The 22,647-nt window shown below is 49.1% G+C and overlaps 1 protein-coding gene across 1 annotated transcript in view; it reads left to right on the top strand.

Annotated features, from left to right (window-relative positions):
• The window catches only part of LOC311111713 (mothers against decapentaplegic homolog 3), a 37,063-nt gene extending 19,700 nt beyond the window's left edge, over positions 1-17,363 (top strand). The window contains exons 2-8 of the mRNA XM_084154519.1: positions 2,376-2,569; positions 2,972-3,106; positions 6,793-6,918; positions 10,617-10,829; positions 12,937-13,074; positions 13,251-13,395; positions 16,986-17,363. Coding sequence (XP_084010645.1) covers positions 2,376-2,569; positions 2,972-3,106; positions 6,793-6,918; positions 10,617-10,829; positions 12,937-13,074; positions 13,251-13,395; positions 16,986-17,109 — 1,075 coding nt within the window. The 3' untranslated portion in view covers positions 17,110-17,363. The remainder of the gene's footprint in view (positions 1-2,375; positions 2,570-2,971; positions 3,107-6,792; positions 6,919-10,616; positions 10,830-12,936; positions 13,075-13,250; positions 13,396-16,985) is intronic.
• Positions 17,364-22,647: the final 5,284 nt, after the last annotated feature.

Below are 22,647 nucleotides of genomic sequence, written 5' to 3'. Positions count from 1 at the left end.
TCAGACGTTTCTTGTAGTTGGCCACCAGGTTTGCACACATCTCAGGAGGGATTTTGTCCCACTCCTCTTTGCAGATCTTCTCCAAGTCATTAAGGTTTCGAGGCTGACGTTTGGCAACTCGAACCTTCAGCTCCCTCCACAGATTTTCTATGGGATTAAGGTCTGGAGACTGGCTAGGCCACTCCAGGACCTTAATGTGCTTCTTTTTGAGCCACTCCTTTGTTGCCTTGGCCGTGTGTTTTGGGTCATTGTCATGCTGGAATACCCATCCACGACCCATTTTCAATGCCCTGGCTGAGGGAAGGAGGTTCTCATCCAAGATTTGACGGTACATGGCTCCGTCCATCGTCCCTTTGATGCGGTGAAGTTGTCCTGTCCCCTTAGTAGAAAAACACCCCCAAAGCATAATGTTTCCACCTCCATGTTTGACGGTGGGGATGGTGTTCTTGGGGTCATAGGCAGCATTCCTCCTCCTCCAAACACGGCGAGTTGAGTTGATGCCAAAGAGCTCGATTTTGGTCTCATCTGACAACAACACTTTCACCCAGTTCTCCTCTGAATCATTCAGACATTCATTGGCAAACTTCAGACGGGCCTGTATATGTGCTTTCTTGAGCAGGGGGACCTTGCGGGCGCTGCAGGATTTCAGTTCTTCACGGCATAGTGTGTTACCAATTTGTTTTCTTGGTGACTATGGATCCAGCTGCCTTGAGATCATTGACAAGATCCTCCCGTGTAGTTCTGGGCTGATTCCTCACCGTTCTCATGATCATTGCAACTCCACGAGGTGAGATCTTGCATGGAGCCCCAGGCCGAGGGAAATTTAGTTATTTTGTGTTTCTTCCATTTGCGAATAATCGCACCAACTGTTGTCACCTTCTCACCAAGCTGCTTGGCGATGGTCTTGTAGCCCATTCCAGCCTTGTGTAGGTCTACAATCTTGTCCCTGACATCCTTGGAGAGCTCTTTGGTCTTGGCCATGGTGGAGAGTTTGGAATCTGATTGATTGATTGCTTCTGTGGACAGGTGTCTTTTATTTGGGTAACAAGCTGAGATTAGGAGCACTCCTAATCTCAGCTCGTTACCTGTATAAAAGACACCTGGGAGACAGAAATCTTTCTGATTGAGAGGGGGTCTAATACTTATTTCCCTCATTAAAATGCGAATCAATTTATAACATTTTGGACATGTTTTTCTGGATTTTTTTGTTGTTATTCTGTCTCTCACTGTTCAAATAAACCTACCATTAAAATTATAGACTGATCATTTCTTTGTCAGTGGGCAAACGTACAAAATCAGCAGGGGATCAAATACTTTTTTCCCTCACTGTGTATGTGTGTGTGTGTATATATATATATACTGCATTACCAAAAGTATGTGGAAACCTGCTCGTCAAAAATCATGGCCATTAATGTGGAGTTAGTCTCCCCCTTTGCTACTATAACAGCCCCACTCTTCTCGGAAGGCTTTCCCCTAGATGTTGGAACATCGCTGCGGGGACTTCAGCCACAAGCGTTAGTGAGGTCGGGCACTGATGTTGGGAGATTTATATCTGGCTCGCAGTCGGCGTTCCAATTTATCCCAAAGGTGTTCGATGGAGTTGAGGTCAGGGCTCTGTGTAGGCCAGTCAAGTTCTTCCACACCGATCTCGACAAACCGTTTCTGTATGGACCTCACTTTGTGTACGGGGGCATTGTCATGCTGAAACAGGAAAGGCCCTTCCACAAAGTTGGAAGCACAGAATCGTCTAGAATGTCATTGTATGCTGTACTGTTAAGATTTCCCTTCACTGGAACATTGGGGCCTAGCCCGAACCATGGAAAACATTCCCATTATTCCTCCTCCACCAAACGTTACAGTTGGCACTATGCATTGGGGCAGGTAACGTTCTCCTGGCACCCTCCAAACCCAGATTCGTCCGTCGGACTGCAAGATGGTGAAGCATGACTCATCACTCCAGAGAACGCGTTTCCACTCCAGCCGACGCTTGGCATATCGCATGGTGATCTTAGGCTTGTGTGCGGCTGCTTGACCATGGAAACCCATTTCATGTAGTGTATAAAATTGCACAATCTTCTCTCCGTACCAATGGTAAAATGTGTAGAATTGCAGGGGGGGGGGGGGGGGGGGGCTGCACATTTTTTTGCTTGCAAGGTGAAATGCTTTTGCTTATATCTCAGTATATGGGGTTTTATGGGGTGTGAGCTTCTGTACTCTCGCATTAGTGAGATTGTGAATTTACCATTTGGAGTTGGCCATTTCAAGAATAGCAAACTATTCAAGCAATGTGCCAAAAGGCAACAAAAATGTTAATGAACTTATGCCTCCAAAGCAGTTACAACAACAACAACCAAAGGAACCTCTCTCTCTGCCAGGTCTCTGGATGGGCGGTTGCAGGTGTCCCACAGGAAGGGCCTGCCCCATGTCATCTACTGCCGTCTGTGGCGCTGGCCCGACCTGCAGTCCCACCACGAGCTGCGGGCCATCGAGCTCTGCGAGTACGCCTTCCACACCAAGAAGGATGAGGTGTGTGTCAACCCCTACCACTACCAGAGGGTGGAGACGCCAGGTACGGACAACTGTCCCTTCTCATTTAAAGATCATGAGAGGTTCAATGAGATTCGCTTCAGTAGCATGTATTGCACATCTTTTAAATGTATTAGCTCTATGACAACTAGTTTGACAGATGTGGGAGGCTTAGCTCTTATGTTTAGGCTGTCTATAACTTCTATATTCACATTCTTTACATTGTAGTCATTTAGCAGACGCTCTTATCCAGAGCCACTTACAGTTATACTGGCCCCCCCGTGGGAAACGAACCCACAACCCTGGCGTTGCAAGCGCCACGCTCTACCAACTGAGCTACATCTGTCAGTGTGTTAGAGAAACAATGCACCGTGTGTCTGTGCATTTCTGTTCTTCCTGTTTCTGTCTGTGTGTGATAAATGTCTAATTGTGTGCATGTCTGCAGTGCTGCCCCCTGTGCTGGTTCCCAGACACACAGAGATCCCCAGTGAGTTTCCTCCTCTGGACGACTACAGCCACTCCATCCCAGAGAACACCAACTTCCCCGCCGGCATCGAGCCACAGAGCAACTACATACCAGGTGAGATATCAGTCCTATAAATAGTGAGACAAGTCTACATACCAAGTGAGATATCAGTCCTATTACTGCTGAGACCAGTGCTAAAGGAGGTGAGACTAGTCCTCACACAGATTCCTAGAGCAGGTGAGACCAATCTTGATTTATGAAGCACGTTATAGAAGTCTTAAAGTGGGTGAGACTGGTTTAAGTGAGACAAGTTTAAAATGAGTGTAAGGTCGGTGAGAACCGTCTTAAAAGCAAGTTAAAATCCCATTCAAGCGGACAAGACAGGTGAGTGGCGGAGACTGGCAAAGAGTTTGCAATGCTTGACCTTGTTTCACACAGCTCAGTGTCTGGGATTGTGTCTTGTCTGCCCGCTCTCACACAGTCTAGTTGTGACAGCCAATGGTTTTTATTCAGTCACTTTTTTTTCAGTTCTCCTCCTGGCTAGTTCTTCTCCTGGCTAGTTATCATCCCCTCTAGCCCCCCACCCCCTCTAGCCCCATCCCCTCTAGCCCCCCCATCCCCTCTATCCCCTCTAGCCCCCCCATCCCCTCTATCCCCTCTAGCCCCCCCATCCCCTCTATCCCCTCTAGCCCCCCCATCCCCTCTATCCCCTCTAGCCCCCCATCCCCTCTATCCCCTCTAGCCCCCCCATCTCCTCTAGCCCCTCTATCCCCTCTAGCCCCTCTATCCCCTCTATCCCCTCTAGCCCCCCCCATCCCCTCTATCCCCTCTAGCCCCCCCATCCCCTCTAGCCCCTCTATCCCCTCTAGCCCCCCCATCCCCTCTAGCCCCCCATCCCCTCTAGCCCCCCATCCCCTCTAGCCCCTCTATCCCCTCTAGCCCTCTATCCCCTCTAGCCCCACTAGCCCCTCTATCCCCTCTAGCCCCACATCCCCTCTAGCCCCCCATCCCCTCTAGCCCCACATCCCCTCTAGCCCCACATCCCCTCTAGCCCCACATCCCCTCTAGCCCCTCCATCCCCTCTAGCCCCCCATCCCCTCTAGCCCCCCATCCCCTCTAGCCCCACTAGCCCCTCTAGCCCCACATCCCCTCTAGCCCCACATCCCCTCTAGCCCCACATCCCCTCTAGCCCCACATCCCCTCTAGCCCCTCTAGCCCCCCATCCCCTCTAGCCCCACTAGCCCCTCTAGCCCCACATCCCCTCTAGCCCCACATCCCCTCTAGCCCCACATCCCCTCTAGCCCCACATCCCCTCTAGCCCCACTAGCCCCTCTAGCCCCCCATCCCCTCTAGCCCCCATCCCCTCTAGCCCCCCATCCCCTCTAGCCCCACATCCCCTCTAGCCCCTCCATCCCCTCTAGCCCCCCATCCCCACTAGCCCCCCATCCCCTCTAGCCCCTAGCCCCTCTAGCCCCACTAGCCCCTCTATCCCCTCTAGCCCCCCATCCCCTCTAGCCCCCCATCCCCTCTAGCCCCCCCATCCCCTCTAGCCCCCCCATCCCCTCTAGCCCCCCATCCCCTCTAGCCCCACATCCCCTCTAGCCCCCCATCCCCTCTAGCCCCCCATCCCCTCTAGCCCCTCCATCCCCTCTAGCCCCCCATCCCCTCTAGCCCTCTAGCCCCTCTAGCCCCCCATCCCCTCTAGCCCCCCATCCCCTCTAGCCCCCCATCCCCTCTAGCCCCCCATCCCCTCTAGCCCCACTAGCCCCCCATCCCCTCTAGCCCCTAGCCCCTCTAGCCCCACTAGCCCCTCTATCCCCTCTAGCCCCCCCATCCCCTCTAGCCCCCCCATCCCCTCTAGCCCCCCATCCCCTCTATCCCCTCTAGCCCCCATCCCCTCTAGCCCCCCCATCCCCTCTAGCCCCCCATCCCCTCTAGCCCCCCATCCCCTCTAGCCCCACTAGCCCCCCATCCCCTCTAGCCCCTAGCCCCTCTAGCCCCCCTAGCCCCTCTAGCCCCACTAGCCCCTCTAGCCCCCCATCCCCTCTAGCCCCCCCATCCCCTCTAGCCCCCCATCCCCTCTAGCCCCACTAGCCCCCCATCCCCTCTAGCCCCTAGCCCCTCTAGCCCCCCTAGCCCCTCTAGCCCCACTAGCCCCTCTAGCCCCCCATCCCCTCTAGCCCCCCCATCCCCTCTAGCCCCCCCATCCCCTCTAGCCCCCCCATCCCCTCTAGCCCCCCCATCCCCTCTAGCCCCTCTAGCCCCCCATCCCCTCTAGCCCCCCATCCCCTCTAGCCCCTCTAGCCCCCATCCCCTCTAGCCCCCCATCCCCTCTAGCCCCCCATCCCCTCTAGCCCCCCATCCCCTCTAGCCCCACATGCCCTCTAGCCCCCCCATCCCCTCTAGCCCCCCATCCCCTCTAGCCCTTTAGCCCCCCATCCCCACTATCTCCTCTAGCCCCCCCCCCCAACTCCTCTAGGCCCCTCTCCTCCCCTCCCTTCTCAGTGATTTTGGGTGGCCTCCTAGGCCCCTAACCTACCTTCAGACAGACACTAGCAGAGGTGTGAGCCACATCAGCAGACCGGATGAACAGTTGCCAAACACACACACACACACACACACACTGAGTCCAGAGGAGGTGGGCAGCCTCTGCTTGGCACAAACGATGTCTGTGGTGCCTTGAGATGCCAGACCGCCAGAAGCAGACACTGCCTCATGAAGACCAGACCAGCACATGGTCCGTTACTACCTCTGGAGGACAAATTGACCCCCCTGTTACAGGCTATCAGGAGTAGAACTAACTCAGTCAATACATTCCACCTGGCAGGAGTAGAACTAACTCAGTCAATACATTCCACCTGTCAGGAGTAGAACTAACTCAGTCAATACATTCCACCTGGCAGGAGTAGAACTAACTCAGTCAATACATTCCACCTGTCAGGAGTAGAACTAACTCAGTCAATACATTCCACCTGTCAGGAGTAGAACTAACTCAGTCAATACATTCCACCTGGCAGGAGTAGAACTAACTCAGTCAATACATTCCACCTGTCAGGAGTAGAACTAACTCAGTCAATACATTCCGCCTGTCAGGAGTAGAACTAACTCAGTCAATACATTCCGCCTGTCAGGAGTAGAACTAACTCAGTCAATACATTCCACCTGTCAGGAGTAGAACTACCTCAGTCAATACATTCCACCTGGCAGGAGTAGAACTAACTCAGGAGTAGAACTAACTCAGTCAATACATTCCACCTGTCAGGAGTAGAACTAACTCAGTCAATACATTCCACCTGGCAGGAGTAGAACTAACTCAGTCAATACATTCCACCTGGCAGGAGTAGAACTAACTCAGGAGTAGAACTAACTCAGTCAATACATTCCACCTGGCAGGAGTAGAACTAACTCAGGAGTAGAACTAACTCAGTCAATACATTCCACCTGGCAGGAGTAGAACTAACTCAGTCAATACATTCCACCTGGCAGGAGTAGAACTAACTCAGTCAATACATTCCGCCCGTCAGGAGTAGAACTAACTCAGTCAATACATTCCACCTGTGTTTTCTACTGGTTTCCACTTCCCTTCCCTTCCCTGAATAAAAGCATTGGCAGAGAGTTTAATGATAGAGGGTGTTGTTAATATGCAGATGTGGAGCCATGTTGGTCCATGTTATTAGAAGAACCTACCAACCATAATGGTTGTTTACTCTGTTTAGTGTGGTTTACTAATCGTGTGTGTGTGTGTGTGTGTGTGTGTGTGTGTGTGTGTGTGTGTGTGTGTGTGTGTGTGTGTGTTTCAGAGACTCCTCCGCCAGGCTATCTCAGTGAAGATGGGGAGACCAGTGATCACCTGATGAACCACAGCATGGACACCAGCTCACCCAACCTGTCACCCAACCCAGTCTCTCCAACACACAGCAATTTAGGTAAGTGTTAGGGCTGGGAATGTCCAGGGACCTCACAATACAATATTATCACCGTAGTTAGGTGCCGATTCTATATGTATTGCGATTTGATACTGCGGTTTTATTGCAATTTGATGTTCCAAACATATTGCTCACCATATGTCTGCTGCAGAGAGACGAGAAGGCATGATCAATTATTGGTATTTATTTTTCGCCGCAGGTACCGCTAACGCAAACATTTTTTGCTATCTGGCCGTATGTTTGTGGATGTTTATTTGTGAGATTGAGACACAAAGTGGTGTGTGAGACAATGAGATTGTGTGTGTCTGCGCTAACTAGCGGACAAGCGTTGCACCTCAGCCCTCCCTCGGGAAGCCAGTCCACCGCTCCGTATTGTAACAGAGGAAGCCTGGTCTGCTCATGAAAGGCCTTTGTCTCGGTCCCATCTGAGCCCAGAGCTGGCCAACACAGTCAACCCACACTAACATCAATAATAATATCCTGTTGGTTATTATATCAGTGTGGAAAATCACTGTGGGGTTTCGGGCCCAAGCTACTGTAGAAAAAACAAATAGACTGTGCCTTCAAATAGGCCCAGTCAGTACACTGTACTTCAAATAGACAGTGCCTTCACATAGGCCAAGACAGTTCACTGCACTTCAAAGGCAAATGTTGAAGTAGTTAGAATGGAAAAGTAAAAAAAAAAAAAAACCTTGCTGTTACGAGAACTGTGCAAGCGTTTTCCGAATGTTTTGGTTACGGAACCCTGTAATTTGCCATAGGCTCCACTGTCTCCACATTTCTGCTTTGTGCTTCTGGGAGCTGACTCTGCGCTTATCTCTCTCTTCAGTCTCCCTCCATCTTTAAGTCCTCTACTCCACTGGCTCTGCTGTTATCTCTCTCTTCAGTCTCCCTCCATCTTTATGTCCTCTACTCCCCTGGCTCTGCTGTTATCTCTCTCTTCAGTCTCCCTCCATCTTTATGTCCTCTACTCCCCTGGCTCTGCTGTTATCTCTCTCTTCAGTCTCCCTCCATCTTTATGTCCTCTACTCCCCTGGCTCTGCTGTTATCTCTCTCTTCAGTCTCCCTCCATCTTTATGTCCTCTACTCCCCTGGCTCTGCTGTTATCTCTCTCTTCAGTCTCCCTCCGTCTTTATGTCCTCTACTCCCCTGGCTCTGCTGTTATCTCTCTCTTCAGTCTCCCTCCATCTTTATGTCCTCTACTCCCCTGGCTCTGCTGTTATCTCTCTCTTCAGTCTCCCTCCATCTTTATGTCCTCTACTCCCCTGGCTCTGCTGTTATCTCTCTTCAGTCTCCCTCCATCTTTATCTCCTCTACTCCCCTGGCTCTGCTGTTATCTCTCTCTTCAGTCTCCCTCCATCTTTATGTCCTACTCCCCTGGCTCTGCTGTTATCTCTCTCTTCAGTCTCCCTCCATCTTTATCTCCTCTACTCCCCTGGCTCTGCTGTTATCTCTCTCTTCAGTCTCCCTCCATCTTTATGTCCTACTCCCCTGGCTCTGCTGTTATCTCTCTCTTCAGTCTCCCTCCATCTTTATGTCCTCTACTCCCCTGGCTCTGCTGTTATCTCTCTCTTCAGTCTCCCTCCATCTTTATGTCCTACTCCCCAGGCTCTGCTGTTATCTCTCTCTTCAGTCTCCCTCCATCTTTATGTCCTCTACTCCCCTGGCTCTGCTGTTGTCTCTCTCTTCAGTCTCCCTCCCTCCCTCCCTCCCTCCTGTCCTTCCCCACCTCTATCTCCTCTTCCTTCCCTCCCTCCCTCCGGTCCTTACCCACCTCTCTCTCCTCCTCCCTCCCTCCCTCCCTCCTGTCCTTACCCACCTCTCTCTCCTCCTCCCTCCCTCCCTCCTTCCCCACCTCTATCTCCTCCTCCCTCCCTCCCTCCTCGTCCACTCCTGTTCTGTCTTTTACTCTGTTCAATACAATTGATTGTTTACATGAAAGAAGCAATCCAAAGTTGCCAAAGCAATACAGTACAACAAGTCTCTCGTTCACACTTTATTTGGATAGTCCCATATAGATGATCTTTGTAAGGGTAGGGGTAAAGGTTAGGGTTAGTTAGTTATGTTGTTGACGGTAATTCAACATCTATTGAACATCTACACTACCGGTCAAAAGTTTTAGAACACCTACTCATTCAAGGTTTTTTCTTTATTTTTACTATATTCTACAATAGTTTAAGACATCAAAACTATGAAATAGTAGTAACCAAAAAAGTTTTATTTTATATTTGAGATTCTTCAAATAGCCACCCTTTGCCTTGATGACAGCTTTGCACACTCTTGGCATTCTCTCAACCAGCTTCACCTGGAATGCTTTTCCAACAGTCTCGAAGGAGTTCCCACATTTGCTGAGCACTTGTTGTCTGCTTTTCCTTCACTCTGTCTTCCGACTCATCCCAAACCATCTCAATTTGGTTGAGGTCGGGTGATTGTGGAGGTCAAGTCATCTGATGCAGCACTCATCACTCTCCTTATTGGTAAAATAGCCCTTACACATCCTGGAGGTGTGTTTTGGGTCATTGTCCTGTTGAAAAACAAATGATAGTCCCACTAAGCCCAAACCAGATGGGATGGCGTATCGCTGCAGAATGCTGTGGTAGCCATGCTGGTTAAGTGTGCCTTGACTTCTAAATAAGTCACAGACAGTGTTACCAGCAAAGCACCCCCACACCATAAAACCACCTCCTCCATGCTTTACGGTGGGAACTACACATGCAGAGATCATCCGTTCACCCACACCACGTCTCACAAAGACACAGCGGTTGGAACAAAAAATATCCAAGTTGGACTCCAGACCAAAGCACACATTTCCACTGGTCTAATGTCCGTTGCTTGTGTTTCTTGGCCCAAGCAAGTCTCTTCTTCTTATTGGTGTCCTTTAGTAGTGGTTTCTTTGCAGCAATTCGACCATGAATGCCTGATTCACACAGTCTCCTCTGAACAGTTGATGTTGAGATGTGTCTGTTACTTGATTTCTGTGAAGCATTTATTTGGGCTGCAATTTCTGAGGCTGGTAACTCTAATGAACTTATCCTCTCAGCAGAGGGCACCCTGGATCTTCCATTCCTATGGCGGTCCTCATGAGAGCAAGTTTCATCATAGCGCTTGATGGTTTTGGCGAGTGCACTGGAAGAAACTTTCAAAGTTCTTGAAATGTTCCAGATTGACTGACATTTATGTCTTAAAGCAATGATGGACTGTCGTTTCTCTTTGCTTATTTGAGCTGTTCTTGCCATAATATGGACTTGGTCTTTTACCAAATAGGGCTATCTTCTGTATACCCCCCCCCCCCCCCCCCCCCACCTGATTGGCTCAAACTCATTAAGAAGGAAAGAAATTCCACAAATTAACTTTTATGAAGGCACACCTGTTATTGAAATGCATTCCAGGTGACTACCTCATGATGCTGGTTGAGAGGATGCGAAGAGTGTGCAAAGCTGTCATCAAGGCAAAGGGTGGCTATTTGAAGAATCTCAAATATAAAATATATTTTCATTTGTTTAACTTTATTTTCGTTACTACATGATTCCATATGTGTTATTTCATAGTTTTGATGTCTTCACTATTATTCTACAATGTAAAAATAAAGAAAAACCCTTGAATGAGTAGGTGTTCTAAAAATGTTTGACCTGTGATGTACAAAGCATCTACTTGGGACTATCTAAATAAAGTGTTCCCCTTCCCCCTCTGTCTCTCAGACCTACAGCCTGTGATGTACTGTGAGCCGGCCTTCTGGTGTTCTATCTCCTACTATGAGCTGAACCAGCGGGTGGGCGAGACCTTCCACGCCTCCCAGCCGTCCCTCACCGTGGACGGTTTCACTGACCCCTCCAACTCGGAGCGCTTCTGCCTGGGCCTCCTCTCCAACGTCAACCGTAACGCCGCTGTGGAGCTGACGCGCAGACACATTGGTACTGACAAATAAACCGCTGACAAACTGACACGTGGCCGATGCTAGGTCATTGACATGAGGGGGAAAGTGAAATGGAATAGCTTTGTTAGATGGGATAACTGGTCAACTTTAGGACTACCCCTACTTACTACCTGAACCACATGTACTGCCCACACATGGTAGCCGCATGAAACAGGATTGTGGTTACAAGGTCATTCACACCGAAGTAAAGAGAAAGAGAGAGCAGTTGTATTAGCTGCTACCAATACCTTAGGTCAGGGGTGGTAGGGGTTGGGTCAGGGGTGGTAGGGGTTGGGTCAGGGGTAGTAGGGGTTGGGGTAGTAGGGGTTAGGTCAGGGGTAGTAGGGGTTAGGTCAGGGGTGGTAGGGGTTAGGTCAGGGGTAGTAGGGGTTAGGTCAGTGGTAGTAGGGGTTAGGTCAGGGGTGGTAGGGGTTAGGTCAGTGGTAGTAGGGGTTAGGTCAGGGGTGGTAGGGGTTAGGTCAGGGGTGGTAGGGGTTAGGTCAGGGGTAGTAAGGGTTAGGTCAGGGGTAGTAAGGGTTAGGTCAGGGGTAGTAAGGGTTAGGTCAGGGGTAGTAGGGGTTAGGTCAGGGGTGGTAAGGGTTAGGTCAGGGGTAGTAGGGGTTAGGTCAGGGGTGGTAAGGGTTAGGTCAGGGGTAGTAGGGGTTAGGTCAGGGGTGGTAGGGGTTAGGTCAGGGGTGGTAGGGGTTAGGTCAGGGGTGGTAGGGGTTAGGTCAGGGGTGGTAGGGGTTAGGTCAGGGGTAGTAGGGGTTAGGTCAGGGGTGGTAAGGGTTAGGTCAGGGGTAGTAGGGGTTAGGTCAGGGGTGGTAAGGGTTAGGTCAGGGGTAGTAGGGGTTAGGTCAGGGGTGGTAGGGGTTAGGTCAGGGGTGGTAGGGGTTAGGTCAGGGGTGGTAGGGGTTAGGTCAGGGGTGGTAGGGGTTAGGTCAGGGGTGGTAGGGGTTAGGTCAGGGGTGGTAGGGGTTAGGTCAGGGGTGGTAAGGGTTAGGTCAGGGGTAGTAGGGGTTAGGTCAGGGGTGGTAAGGGTTAGGTCAGGGGTGGTAGGGGTTAGGTCAGGGGTGGTAAGGGTTAGGTCAGGGGTAGTAGGGGTTAGGTCAGGGGTGGTAGGGGTTAGGTCAGGGGTGGTAGGGGTTAGGTCAGGGGTGGTAGGGGTTAGGTCAGGGGTGGTAGGGGTTAGGTCAGGGGTGGTAGGGGTTAGGTCAGGGGTAGTAAGGGTTAGGTCAGGGGTAGTAAGGGTTAGGTCAGGGGTAGTAAGGGTTAGGTCAGGGGTTAGGTCAGTGGTAGTAGGGGTTAGGTCAGTGGTGGTAGGGGTTAGGTCAGGGGTAGTAGGGGTTAGGTCTGGGGTGGTAGGGGTTAGGTCAGGGGTGGTAGGGGTTAGGTCAGGGGTGGTAGGGGTTAGGTCAGGGGTGGTAGGGGTTAGGTCAGGGGTAGTAGGGGTTAGGTCAGGGGTGGTAGGGGATAGGTCAGGGGTGGTAGGGGTTAGGTCAGGGGTGGTAGGGGTTAGGTCAGGGGTGGTAGGGGTTAGGTCAGGGGTGGTAGGGGTTAGGTCAGGGGTGGTAGGGGTTAGGTCAGGGGTGGTAGGGGTTAGGTCAGGGGTAGGCAACTATATTCAACCGTGTGCCTATTTTTGTCAGAGAATGGTTGAGGGGCATAATTATAATAATTTGTACACTGCAAATTGACCACAACTAAGCCAAATAAGAGATTGTATTGGAAATTAACAATAATTTCATACCTAGATTACAGTGAGACGTGATCACATGTCAATTTTTATTTGTGGGAATACTTGAGAACAGGTTTCCTAAATATGTCTTTAGATATACATCACATGTTCATTGTCATCATTGTTCAAAGTGAATTGAATGGACGTCTGTGTGTACACACCAGGGGTGGTAGGGGTTAGGTCAGGGAATGGACGTCTGTGTGTACACACCAGGGGTGGTAGGGGTTAGGTCAGGGAATGGACGTCTGTGTGTACACCAGGGGTGGTAGGGGTTAGGTCAGGGAATGGACGTCTGTGTGTACACCAGGGGTGGACTCCCCAGTGGCTGTAGTCCTAGATTAATGGTTCTGTCTGTATGTGTCTGCAGGCAGAGGGGTGCGTTTGTACTACATTGGAGGAGAGGTGTTTGCAGAGTGCCTCAGCGACAGTGCCATCTTCGTCCAGAGCCCCAACTGTAACCAGCGCTACGGCTGGCACCCCGCCACTGTCTGCAAGATCCCACCAGGTGAGAGCTGAGAGTGTGTGTGTGAGAGACAAAAAGTTGACGCACAGTAGGTTAATTTCCACAATGACTCGCACTCTGTCGTTACTCACCAGCACACGTTGGACACACACCTCATTCATTGTCTGACTGTAACTTTTGTCGGATGGTTGTCTGACAGTTGTGTGACGGTTCCGTAGGCTGCAACCTGAAGATCTTCAACAACCAGGAGTTTGCTGCCCTGCTGGCCCAGTCGGTGAACCAGGGCTTCGAGGCGGTCTACCAGCTCACCAGGATGTGCACCATCCGCATGAGCTTCGTCAAGGGCTGGGGAGCAGAGTACAGGTAACCATAGTCCACAGCTCTCATACAATGAAGGTTTCATGTATTAAACGGAGTCACCCCTGTCAGTAGTCGATACCATGCTCCCACCTGATTAGCTGACTAGTTGATTCAGGAATAGACCAACTATGTGGGATGGCTGAGGGGTGCAGAGTTAAGTAACGATGCTCAACCCCCCTCCCCCCCCAGCCTCTCCACATTGTCTCCAGTGTCTGACTAGGCCATGACCCTGTATCTCGCTAGCCTCGTACGAACCATCCTGATCTCGCAAGCTTACATTCTGGATACGACCAGATTCAAACTGAGCTAGCTGGTAAATCAAGCGCTTTGCGAACCCAGTAGGGAGAAGACTGAGAAAATCCTTCAATGCAGTTATTTGCTGTTCTTTCATATAAGTTCTGCCCTCCTGTTCTGATACAACTGCTGCTATAGCAACACTAACCTCAAGATCAGCCATTGTTGTTATGATTTTCCACTACAGACGCTTCTCATTGTCCTGATCAACTAAACCACCCCCACAGATGATCAGAGGATGCTGATTGGTCGGTTTGAATCTGGTCGTGGCCAGACTGTATCTGTGTAGTGAAACAGAATGTAAGCTGGCGAGATGGGGATGGAACGTACGAGGCTGGTGTCCTCCTCTCTTCCCCATAGAAACAGGCCTGGCTGTGCCCACCGCTCTGTTTTCAGCCAAACACACATGTGCTGTATCAAAGGGAGCTGTCAGTTCCCCCCCTCCTGTCCTCCTCTTTTCCCCCCTCCTGTCCTCCTCTTTACCCCCCTCCTGTCCTCCTCTTTTCCCCCCCTCCTGTCCTCCTCTTTTCCCCCCCTCCTGTCCTCCTCTTTTCCCCCCCTCCTGTCCTCCTCTTTTCCCCCCCTCCTGTCCTCCTCTTTTCCCCCCTCCTGTCCTCCTCTTTTCCCCCCTCCTGTCCTCCTCTTTCCCCCCCTCCTGTCCTCCTCTTTCCCCCCCTCCTGTCCTCCTCTTTCCCCCCCTCATGTCCTCCTCTTTTCCCCCCTCTTGTCCTCCTCTTTTCCCCCCTCTTGTCCTCCTCTTTTCCCCCCTCTTGTCCTCCTCTTTTCCCCCCTCTTGTCCTCCTCTTTTCCCCCCTCTTGTCCTCCTCTTTTCCCCCCTCCTGTCCTCCTCTCCCCCCTCCTGTCCTCCTCTTTTCCCCCTTCCTGTCCTCCTCTTTTCCCCCCTCCTGTCCTCCTCTTTCCCCCCCTCCTGTCCTCCTCTTTTCCCCCCTCCTGTCCTCCTCTTTTCCCCCCTCCTGTCCTCCTCTTTTCCCCCCTCCTGTCCTCCTCTTTTCCCCCCTCCTGTCCTCCTCTTTTCCATGCTGTAGTCTAACTCATCTGTTTGGAGAAGAGAGGGGGGAGCCTCCAGGGGCTTCTGTGCTGGGAGCCAGTGGTAGCTTTCCACCGGGAAGATCCCCAGCGCGCGCACACACACACACACACACACACACACACACACACACACACACACAGGAGGAGAGAGAGCAGAGCCAGAGACTCCGGTCCAGACACAACTCAGCATGTGAAGACACTTAGGTTCAAGGTTAGGTTACAGTAGTGTGGTGTCCAACCCTTAGGGGACAGTAGTGTGGTGTCCAACCCTTAGGGGACAGTAGTGTGGTGTCCAACCCTTAGGGGACAGTAGTGTGGTGTCCAACCCTTAGGGGACAGTAGTGTGGTGTCCAACCCTTAGGGGACAGTAGTGTGGTGTCCAACCCTTAGGGGACAGTAGTGTGGTGTCCAACCCTTAGGGGACAGTAGTGTGGTGTCCAACCCTTAGGGACAGGGTTAGGTTACAGTAGTGTGGTGTCCAACCCTTAGGGACAGTAGTGTGGTGTCCAATCCTTAGGGGACAGTAGTGTGGTGTCCAACCCTTAGGTTACAGTAGTGTGGTGTCCAACCCTTAGGGACAGTAGTGTGGTGTCCAATCCTTAGGGGACAGTAGTGTGGTGTCCAACCCTTAGGGGACAGTAGTGTGGTGTCCAACCTTTAGGGGACAGTAGTGTGGTGTCCAACCCTTAGGGGCAGGGTTAGGTTACAGTAGTGTGGTGTCCAACCCTTAGGGGACAGTAGTGTGGTGTCCAACCCTTAGGGGACAGTAGTGTGGTGTCCAACCCTTAGGGGACAGTAGTGTGGTGTCCAACCCTTAGGGGCAGGGTTAGGTTACTGTAGTGTGGTGTCCAACCCTTAGGGGACAGTAGTGTGGTGTCCAACCCTTAGGGGACAGTAGTGTGGTGTCCAACCCTTAGGGGACAGTAGTGTGGTGTCCAACCCTTAGGGGCAGGGTTAGGTTACAGTAGTGTGGTGTCCAACCCTTAGGGGACAGTAGTGTGGTGTCCAACCCTTAGGGGACAGTAGTGTGGTGTCCAACCCTTAGGGGACAGTAGTGTGGTGTCCAACCCTTAGGGGACAGTAGTGTGGTGTCCAACCCTTAGGGGCAGGGTTAGGTTACAGTAGTGTGGTGTCCAGCTATGCTTATTATTTCCCCTGTGCAATTTCTCACTCAAATATTTAGTTTTAATTAACAATTCAAGCACATGCCGTAGGTACAGTTGTACAGACGTTTTCCATTAGCAGCCATTGATAAAGTGTTCATGTGTTTCCACTATTTAAAAAAAAGACCAGCTCAGCCCAGTGCACACAGGACTGAGACAGAGGGAGTTGTGTAAGGGGGATGGAATGCAAGAGAGAGAGAGGGAGGGTAGAGAGAGGGTAGAGAGAGGGTAGAGAGAGGGTAGAGGGAGGGTAGAGGGAGGGTAGAGGGAGGGAGGGAGGGTAGAGGGAGGGAGGGAGGGTAGAGGGAGGGAGGGTAGAGAGAGGGAGGGAGGGTAGAGGGCGGGAGGGTAGGAGGGAGGGAGGTGGAGGGAGGGGGGAAGAGAGTGTGGCCGCTGTGTTGCTGTCCCAGGGTGGGACGTCGTGTCTCCTTGTCTCTTCAGACACAGCCCACTACTGACTTCTATCACTGTAGTATTACTGCCCAGTCTGCTCTAGCCTGGTTCCAGACCACTGTAGCATTACTGCCCAGTCTGCTCTAGCCTGGTTCCAGATCACTGTAGTATTACTGCCCAGTCTGCTCTAGCCTGGTTCCAGATCACTGTAGTATTACTGCCCAGTCTGCTCTAGCCTGGTTCCAGATCACTGTAGTATTACTGCCCAGTCTGCTCTAGCCTGGTTCCAGATCACTGTAGTATTACTGCCCAGTCTGCTCTAGCCTGGTTCCAGATCTAAGGAGTTGGCAAAACAGCACAAAGACATCTCGACCAGGCTATTACCTAATGACCTCCTCCCACTGAAAAGGATAATCTTTGAGTTGTGTGATTTACAGTAGTATAATATGACTATGTTGTTAATAGTTGCCATGGACAACACTATGGCGATAGAGTGGTAAGGAACTAAAAACAAGGTGTTGTCAAAGGATAGTCTTGTTAAAAAAAACTCACAAACTGTGTTGAAAACCTACAAGAAAATGGATGTCATTGTCTGTGATATACAGGTAGAATAAAGATCCTAGTTGATTGTGTACTGCAGTGAACTAACCTCTTGTTTCTTTATGTCTCCTCCTGTTCGGTCCCTCGACCCAGGCGACAGACGGTGACCAGCACCCCCTGTTGGATCGAGCTGCACCTCAACGGCCCACTGCAGTGGCTGGACAAGGTGCTCATGCAAATGGGTTCCCCTAGCATCCGCTGCTCCAGCGTGTCGTAGGAATACTCCCCACCCCACCCTCTCTGTCACAGCACCGGGTGAATAAAACACAGACTTCAGACCGTGAACAAATAAACTAAAGGATGAGAGATTTCAGCAGGCATTGAGTCTTTGGAAGAAGAGCCTGTAGGCTAAGAAAGCCCAAGCCTCGTCTGCAACATACTCTCCCCTCCACACCAACTGTTGGTAGCACTTTTTTTTTTACATGTTTGTGGCAAAAGGGGGCGAGTGCATTAAAACAGGACTGAGTTGTCATCCTCTCTGTCATTAGCCATTTTTTTTATTGAACATGTTTAATATGTCGGCATCCAGTGCCAACGGCGCTGTAACATGGGAGGTTTTTAAGTCATGAGATTCCTCCGTTTCTTTTCTGTTTTTGGGTTATCATTGTGTAGTTAGTTGTACATGTGTTTATATAGAGGTGCAAGATAATTATTCGATCGGGTATTTTTGGAGCGGCGAGTGATACTGCTTTTTATATAGCATGCTAGAAGAACATGAAGTTTTACACATTTCAGTTGAGTTTGTTTCTATGGTTAGGCGTTTGTTGGTGGGGGGGGGGGGGGGTTTGTGCAAAATTGTAAAACGCCGCCCATTGTTAGCTGATTGAAAATATATGAATTTGTCGGAATGAAATATGTTCCTCCCTTGCCACTTCTGAGTAGTGTGTAAAGGGAAATGTAGTAAGAAGCTTTTAGGTGGGGTAGATGCTCTCCTGTCTGCCCATTCCCCGGGGCGGGTTTCCATGTTCTCCAGTTTTTCCTGGAACAGTGCAGCTCGGGTTTGTAATCCGTCTTTTTGGAAGCGCTCCAAATCTCCTTCCCGCCTCGTCAGAGACCATTGGGTTGTGGATTTGAACTGTCCCCCCAGATATCCTCTCAGACTGTCTGAGGAGTTTGATATAGAAGTGTGTTTCTAAAATACTAGTCCAACATCCATCTGAAACTGTGGTGTGATTATCCATAGCATATGACAAAATTAGAACTTGACAAACTTTTGTCATGGCAATGGCCGTGTTGAGCGACGTTGCCCCCTACGTTTTACAAGAAATCTCAATCAAGTTTGGGAATAGTTGATCCAATCGTTTATATAGGTAAACGTATACTTCAAGGGGCGCTTCCTAGTGTCCATTTTGGAAAAGTGACTTGACTGCTTATGGGCATTGCTAAGTGTTGCCAGTCAGCTGTTGTTCTCAGAACCTAGGATTAAGCGAAGTATCCTGGACTGTAGATACAGGAGTGTTCCTTCCTCATCTCTATTTTACTACAGAAGTGTAGTGTTTTGTATTTTGTAATGAAACGCCATGCAAGAGTATGGTGCTGATGTGAAAACCCTGAGAGTTGCTGTATCACTTGTCAAATCTAGCTAGCCTAATCACACACACACCAGTTGCCATGCCCCCCGTCCTTGGCTGATACCGTCTCAAACTGCACATTTCTAGGACTCCATGGTTTCCCCTGGAAGAGAGCACTGTGAGTAAGTGTTCAACCTGTACCACAGTCTGTAGGATTAGTTTTGTCTCTCATCACCGTTTCACTGGCGTAGTACTCACTCATATCCAGCAGGGGGTGCTACTCTCTCAAAACAAACCGCGTGTGTGTGTATATACATCTATAAAAAGTCAAATGCATGCTTATTTTCACACTCGCTCTCTTTCTTTGTAATGTAGATTCTATTTTGCTACCAAGTATTTTTGTAGAAAGGGGATGGTATAGCATTATATGCTCTGCTCCCAATGTTGTGCACGTCTATGGAGACATACTGCTGTTCGGTGGAGAGGACACCATTTTGAGGAAAGCTGTTTTTTTTGTTTTTTTTTTAAGGGAAATGTTTGCCAGGGTCGGGCTATGTACATAGTAGGACCAAGTCCCCTTTCTGTCAGTCAGTACTTTCTAGAATACTCTACCCCTCTTATGAAATGCAGGATTTAAGTCTGCTAACTGGGATGGCAGGTAGCTTAGTGGGTAAGAGCGTTGTGCCAGTAACCGAAAGGTCGCTGGTTCTAATCCCCGAGCCGACTAGGTGAAATATCTGTCGATGTGCCCTTGAGCAAGGCACTTAACCCTAATTGCTCCTGTAAGTAGCTCTGGATAAGAGCGTCTGCTAAATGACTTAAATGTAACTGCGTGCGTGTGTGTCTATGAATATGACCCTTGTGGTCCTGATGGTTTTGGGTTAGAGCAGGACAGAAGGGAAGTAGGGTGAGATCAGATCTCCCTGTAGTGACTGACCGACAGTACCGCTTGTTATTAGAATCCCCTCACTAAAGACTGCACTGTCCAGAATGGCACCCTATTCCCTACGTAGTGCACAACAACCCATTGGGCGCTGGTCAACAGTAGTGCACTATGTGCCATTCCAGATGCAGCCCATTTTGTCTTTATGAGGAGTGGGGCTGGGTTTTGAAGGTTTCTGTTACCACCTTAATGTATTGCGGTGCTTGTTACCACCTTAATGTATGGTGGTGCTTGGTAGAGATGGAGGGAATTGAACCATGCACATGGGCTCTTACAGCACTTAGTTACTTACGTGCTTTGACCAAGCACAAGCTTCTGTCTTGACGCTAACCCAACGGTGCTAACTGCTAGCCGTTAACATTACAGTGACGCAAATCCAACGGTGCTAGCCATTAACATTACATTGATGCTAACCCAACGGTGCTAGCCGTTAACATTACAGTGACACAGAGAAGTGTGTATGAGGGTACACTGTATCACTGTTTTTCACTGCTCTCCGTGTACATTGTCCTACAAGGACATTTCAGAAAAAGTAGTATCTACCGATCTGGAGAAAGAGATTTGCTCTTTGTAAAGCTGTCCCCAAGTGTCCATGTGAACCGAACACAGATTCAACGTCCTATAGGACCATTGGAAATCCAATAGTAAATGAATTTACCTGATAGAATATATTTTATTAGCAAAGAGAAATGTTTTTAATCTGCTCTTCAAGTTGTATTGCTTGTTGTTCTTGTGTCCCCCCATACTATTGTGTGTATTAGTTGTTTGTCCTTTTATGCTCCAAATATTTTAATGTCATTTTGTATAAAGATATATCCTTATTTTTTTCTTTGCATAGGAAATGTTTGTCTCAATGATGCATCATACTTGTATCTGTATTGTTGGTCTTTTAATAAAAAAAATACATATCTCAAACAATTCTGGTGTATCCTATTATAGTTTTATTAGCTAGGACAAATCCCTTTTTATACCAAGTCAATAAATTAAAGCTGCAATATGGAACTTTTTGGGCGCCCCGACCAAATTCACATAGAAAATGAGTTATAGATCGTTCATTGTCATTGAAAGCAAGTCTAAGAAGTGGTAGATCTGTTCTGTGCGCAAGTCAACCTTCGTTAAGTTCTCTGTGTCCAGGTAGCAGTTTTCTAGAGTGAGACAGGTGGGAGTAATGATTGGTAGGTATTCTCCATGTTTTAGATTGGTTCACATTATTTCAACCACATCAAAAATACATAGGGATAACTACTGTGCCGAGGGAAATGGGACACTTTATGCTCGAGAGCTGTTCAGAAATCCAGTCATAAAACCACGTCAATAGAAAAATGTTATTTGAATGCTGTTTTTCAGAATTCCCTTTTAACAGTTTACAAAGACTTTAAATGATCTACTGTGTGTGTAAAATTTGTGACACTTATTTTATTATTTGAGGTAAAATCTGGATGGTACAATGATCCATGACTTCATGTTTTGCACTTTAGTTCAGATATTCTACTGTTCTATGAGGACATATAGTCCAGTTGGGCCACATTCAACCAATTGTAATTTTGAGAGTGAAAACATCTAAAACCAGGAATAATTTAACTGAGAAAACATAATTTGGGAAAATACTAAACAGACTTTATAGGGCCCCCCTTACAGTTGTTTATTAACCATTATTGTAACAGGTAAATTGACAGAAAACAGTGCACTACTTTCTCTTGTACACTAAGGACCCTGGGAAGAGTTACAGGGTAGAGGAGAAGAGAAGAATGTGTCTATTTGAAAGATATAAAAAAAATTAGTCGCTTGCGACATGTTTAATTTTTTAAAAGTATCTCTCATGCTAGAAAAGGTTGGAGAACCCTGGCTTCCAGTAACGTGGGTTGGAGACCCCTGGCTTCCAGTAACGTGGGTTGGAGACCCCTGGCTTCCAGTAACGTGGGTTGGCGACCCCTGGCTTCCAGTAACGTGGGTTGGAGACCCCTGGCTTCCAGTAACGTGGGTTGGAGACCCCTGGCTTCCAGTAACGTGGGTTGGAGACCCCTGGCTTCCAGTAACGTGGGTTGGAGACCCCTGTTCTAACCACTTTGCTCACCTGGATAGTTCTAACCGCTTTGCATTGAGCACTGAATCCATTGCTGCACTGAAAGCCCCATGTAGCTAAGTTGGTAGAGCATGGCGCTTGCAACGCCAGGGTTGTGGGTTCGATTCCCAGTATGAAAATGTATGCACTCACTAACTGTAAGTGGCTCTGGATAAGAGCGTCTGCTAAATGACTACAATGTAAATGTAAAATGAAAACCTCCACTGTATCCATGCACTGACATCTAAAAGACAACCATGACAAGTGGAGCTACTCCAGAGAGGGAGAGAGAGAGAGAGAAGAAACTGTCTTAGAGAGTGGTTTCCTGTGTTAGTTTGGGGATAGCCAGACCGTAGTTGGTGAGTAATCTGGCGCTCCTCTGGGCAGCAGACAGAAACAGGACCACTAATTACAGGCTTGCAGCCAAACGCATGCTGTTTCGCTCTCCATGTTTCACCGTTGCTAGGTAACGGCTAATATAAACCATGCCCACGTCTGTGAGAATCACAGCCCCGGCCACTGTGATATGAAGACAGGCTTTGTTCAGACACCCGTGGGGCAAGGAGGACCTGCTACCTGCTGTCACTTCAGGAACTACCACCCACTGACACACAACAGACAATGGTCTTAAGGGAGGAGATTTAGGTCTAAGATTCCTTAGGTTATCTTATTACACTCAAAAAAGCCTGTCAGATTCTTCAGTCCTCAAGAGTCTTATGTTGAGATTCATACTGTATGGCCCAGGCCAGTCAATGTCTCAGCAGGCCAGAATGGGAAAGATATCACCATATCATTTCTTCATCTTATTCGGATAGTTAGGCCTATGCTTATTCCTTCTAGCAATCACAGACATTCTCACAGACATATCATCTATGAAATGATTGCTGATTGTTTATTCATTGTTGTTCATGTCTTATGGTGTCTTTTTGACCTTTGTGTTTTGATGTATTTTGACCTTTGGTGTTTTGATGTCTTTGGACTTTTGTTTTGATGTCTTTTGACCTTTGTGTTTTGATGTCTTTTGACCGTTGTTTTTTGATGTCTTTTGACCTTTGTGTTTTGACCTTTGTTTTGATGTATTTTGACCTTTGTTTTGATGTCTTTTGACCTTTTGTGTTTTGATGTCTTTTGTCTAACTCATCTCAAACTGCCTTTACTTGTATTTATTCAGAGCCACACTTCACCTCATTACCAGGCTGAGCCTTCAACCCTTTAGAGAAGTTACAAGTTGTGTTTCCA

The sequence above is a fragment of the Coregonus lavaretus genome (genome assembly GCF_964263955.1).
Source record: "Coregonus lavaretus genome assembly, chromosome: 37".
Taxonomy (NCBI): Eukaryota; Metazoa; Chordata; class Actinopteri; order Salmoniformes; family Salmonidae; genus Coregonus; species Coregonus lavaretus.
The sequence above is the reverse complement of the archived record's forward strand: the minus strand, read 5'-3'. Positions and strand labels throughout refer to the sequence as shown.